The following is a 4,406-nucleotide window of genomic DNA, read 5'->3' as shown; positions in this document are numbered from 1 at the left end:
GGCTGGCCAACTATATACACACCTGGGGACACACCCCTAGGTCCCGTTGGTGGGTTTAAATCTCCCGCCACGGTCCCATTGGTCCCCCAGTGGAGAGACAAGGAGCCTAGACCCCATTGTTCCTCCAGAGTCAAGCTCTGGAGTGTTCGCTGGCCCCTGGTGGCGGTCAGCGGACACAACACAAGGTCACGCCAGCAGCTGCATGTGGAGGAGTGGGGGATCAAACCCGGTTCTCCCAGGTCAGAGTCCGCACTCCTGACCCACTACACCAAACATCAATCCCGGTACGTAGATTATGAGTTTGTATATTGTGTGTTCAGTAAACTGGGAAGGTATAATATTCACAATAGTCCAGAAGAGACTGTCAATATTGTATTGAGGCTTTATTTTTTAGTGGTTTTGCACTAAGTTATCATATAGGTAGAAAAACAGGTAGAAAAAGTCGGGTCAGGATTATTTCATCTCCCCCCTACAAAACGATGAAAGCACCAGAAGCAAAGGAGACAAGGGGAAAGGTCCTTTCTTTCTACGCATCGAGACTGAATTTGTTGTGATCTTCCTTGCGATCAGGACTGTTTCTTTGCGCCTCCTCTTCTACGGGGATCTAGAAGGAAACGCAAACAAGAAAGGTACTTGAGTCCACGCCTTTTCGTTGGTATTCCTTCCCACCATACTTAGGTTTATATCGGGGGTGGCCAAACCTGCTTAACGTTAAGAGCCACATAGAAGAAACACCAGATGTCCGAGAGCCGCAAGACATGGACAAATATTATACGCAGGGCTCTTTTTGTAGCAGGAACTCCTTTGCATATTAGGCCACACACCCCTGATGTAGCCAATCCTCCAAGAGCTTACAGTAGCCCCTGTAAGAAGAGCTCTGTAAGCTCTTGGAGGATTGGCTACATTGGGGGGGGGTGTCGCCTAATATGCAAAGGAGTTCCTGCTACAAGAAGAGCCTGACACACCCCTAATGTAGCCCATCCTCCAAGAGCTGACAGTAGCCCCCTGTAAGAAGAGCTCTGTAAGCTCTTGGAGGATTGGCTACATTAGGGGCGTGTCGCCTGATATGCAGAGGAGTTCCTGCTACAAGAAGAGCCCTGAATACGCACGTTTTAATTGGAAGATATGCAAATTTGCTTTTTTATTAACATTACATAAGACCGCCAGAAATAAAAAACAAAAGGGGTAAAAACAGATATTGATCATGATATTTAAAGAGACAAATGCCTTCTTCAAGCCGGCCAGGGTGGGGGGTTTGAGAACGCATTTAAAGTTGCTTTCTTTCTCTGTTCCCGCTCCCCCAAGCCTACCCAGGAAGGGGAACACTGGCTAGGGAAGGGAAGACCAAATGGGGAGGCATGCCTTCCCTTCACTTCCCCAGCCGCCCTGCCGGGAGCCGCACAATATGTGTGAAAGAGCCGCATGTGGCTCCTGAGCCGCAGTTTGGCCACCCCTGGTTTACATGACCTTTCCCCCTCTCTTAGGCAATGCATTTAATCGGTAACAGAATAAAACAAAGCTGCTTTCTGATCCGAGTCAGACTTTCTGGGTTTTTGTCTCTGCCAGTTAGGACAAATCTAATGCTTAAGCTATATGTCCAAGGTTGCCAACCTCCAGGTTTCACCTGGCGACCCCCCCTCCCATTACAACCGATCTTTGGACAACCAAGATCAGTTCCCCTAGAGAAAAATGGCTGCTTTGGAGGGTGGACTCAAGGGCACTGTACCATGCTGAGGCCCCTCCCTCCCCAAGCCCCACCCTCCCCAGGCTCCACCCCCCAAATCCCAAGGTATTCCCCAACTCAGAGCTGGCAACCCTATTAGAGATGGGCATGAACCGGGAAAATGCGGTTCGGTTTGTGGTTTGTGTCATGCTCAGCTGGCGAACCATGACCAGTCACGAACTTTTAGACACTACACAAACCGGTTCAGTTTGTGATGTGGCAGAATTGCCCCCCCTCCTTTTGGAGATACCAAACTCACAGGGGATCTCCAGCTGACTCTCCTCTACCTGCCCTCCAAGTTTGGTAACGATTGGGTTTACAGGTTCTGAGTTATGCCCCCTCCAAAGAAGGTGCCCCCAGGAAAGTGCTTTCTGGGGAAATGACAGGTGCAGTTTCAGGAGTGTACAGAATGAATCCTGTGCAAGCTAGAGACCTCAAACTCACAGGAGACATCTGGCCCACTCTCTGCTACCTGTGTTCCAAGTTTGGTTATGACTGGATTTATGAGTTCCAAGTTACAGCCCCCGCAAAGAAGGTGCCCCCATCGTCTATTGTTTCCAATGGAGGGGGGAAAGCAAAAAAAAAAAAAGCAAGGGCAATAGAATCCCAGCAGAACAGAATCAAAGTCCCTGAGATTGTCTGCAGTAGAAACTGAAGGTGATGGGGGGGGGGGCATTTTTGCAAGCCCAGCAGAAACAGTGGAATGTGCCCAGCAGAACCAGTGCCAGTGGGGCAGTGCAAACCCAACAGGGCTAGGATCAAGCCAGGAAAGTGCTTTTGGGGGAAATATCAGGTGCAGGTTCACAAGTAGATAGAATGAACCCCCTGCATGCTGCAGACACCAAATGTAAAGGGAACCTAACCCTGCTCCCTGCCCCTCTACAATCTCTCCAAGTTGGGGGCTGATTATATTTCTGGGGTCCCAGTTACAGACACCCCCCCCAAAAAAGGTCTTCCATGTTTATACCCTCCCACCCCTCCTGAGTGTGAACATGAGGGTGAAAGTGGGTGCAAAGGGTGCTTGTCATGGGGGGGAAGAAGTCCTCAACCCCTGCATCCTGCAGACTCCCATCCCTGGGTATCAAACAGAGAACTGTGGCTGGCCCAAAGTCACCCAGCCGGCTGCATGTGGAGAAGTGGGGAATCAAATCCAGTTCTCCAGATTAGAGTCCATCGCTCTTAACCACTGCACCAAACAATGTGTACTTGTAGGATCAGAGAGAGAAGAAGAAGGTGCTGTGTGGTGCTGGGGAAAAAAGGACAGCTAACAGAGAATGGGCTTAAAAGAAGACACAAGGTAAAACTGCAGTTCCCTCTACCCCCTCGTCCTTTCCTTGGCTCATACAGCAATTCAGCCAACTTCAATCGGATATGTATAAAAGTAGCTTTCGGAGTGATTTGATTTAAATGCTAATTCTCAGTTTTGGGACCCCTGGGCCACAGGAGCCAGACTGGTGCTCGCTAAGCTGACCATTCTGAAAGGTGCAGTTCTGGGGGGGGGGGCTCTTATGAACTAGACCCATCTGTAAAGGAAGTGGAAGCCATCTTGATTGCCCCAGAAGGATCAGAAACTGAAAGCGGTACTGGCCACCTTTCTAACCCTGCCATCTAGTGTTCAGCACGCAACATTGCACGGTGCTATAAGTCCCAGGGTAGCACGAAAGGAAAGAAAGCTCCATAGGCCATCTAGTGTTCAGCACGCAACATTGCAAGGTGCTATAAGCCCCAGGGTAGCACAAAAGGAAAGCTCCATGTCTGTATCCTACCTCCCAATACACCGAGTCGTCGTAACAGTTCTGGTCAGAGGGCTGTCCCAAGAAAGGCAAACTCAGAATCAGTCCTGCATCATGGGAGAGAAATACAGCAGTGGACTGTAAGTGAACAATCCTTTCTAACAGATTCTCTTCATAAATAACAAGAGAGGGAGACTATCAACACTGAAATCCAAAAAGTTCTCTGAGGTGCTGCCGGGCTTGAATCTAGCTGTTATACTGGAGAAAGATTCCATCGTTTTCATCTACCTATATGCAGAGATCTAGTTCTATAAAAATTGGCCCTTACCTTTTTTGAAAACGCTACAGGGATTTCGGCAGTTCGTCTTTCATTAATAAATACATTTTTTAAAAAACTCTGAAGCCAATAAAACCAGTCACTTTTCATACACATACCTTTTTTGAAAACGCTACAGGGATTTCAGCAGCTCGTCTTTCATTCATAAACACATTTTTTTAAAAAAAAAACCTCCGAAGCCAATAAAACCAGTCATTTTCATACACAACACACACACACACATAAGCTTAAAATTAATTTATGTGGAATCTTTGTATAGTCTTATTCAATCTGGAAAAAATGGGATGTGATCTAAATACTTTTTTTGTCAAGACTGCAAGATGCCTACTTTATTTTTGATAGATATTACTCTACGAGAGTTTGTATTTTCCCATGACATTTTGTGCAGATGCCGACACATTTCTCAGGCTACTTTCACATATCGTTGGATACTGTGTTTTTTAAAATATCTATCTATCTGTCTGTCTGTCTGTCTGTCTGTCAGTCTATCAATCTATCTATCAATCTATCTATCAATCTATCAATCTATCAATCTATCAATCTATCAATCTCTAGGAAAACAAACAGTATAAAGAAAATACAGAAAAGGAAAAATCATTATATATCATAAACA

General features: G+C 46.6%; 1 protein-coding gene across 1 annotated transcript in view; it reads right to left on the bottom strand.

Annotated features, from left to right (window-relative positions):
• Nucleotides 1-382: 382 nt before the first annotated feature.
• The window catches only part of RHAG (Rh-associated glycoprotein), a 41,704-nt gene continuing 37,680 nt past the window's right edge, over nucleotides 383-4,406 (bottom strand). The window contains exons 9-10 of the mRNA XM_015411244.1: nucleotides 3,490-3,563; nucleotides 383-604 (exon numbers count right to left, since the gene is read on the bottom strand). Of these exons, the coding sequence (XP_015266730.1) occupies nucleotides 527-604; nucleotides 3,490-3,563 (152 nt within the window). The 3' untranslated portion in view covers nucleotides 383-526. The remainder of the gene's footprint in view (nucleotides 605-3,489; nucleotides 3,564-4,406) is intronic.

The sequence above is a fragment of the Gekko japonicus genome, unplaced genomic scaffold, assembly GCF_001447785.1.
Source record: "Gekko japonicus isolate JY-2015 unplaced genomic scaffold, Gekko_japonicus_V1.1 scaffold1595, whole genome shotgun sequence".
Classification (NCBI taxonomy): Eukaryota; Metazoa; Chordata; class Lepidosauria; order Squamata; family Gekkonidae; genus Gekko; species Gekko japonicus.
This window is presented reverse-complemented; position numbering and strand designations above follow the sequence as displayed.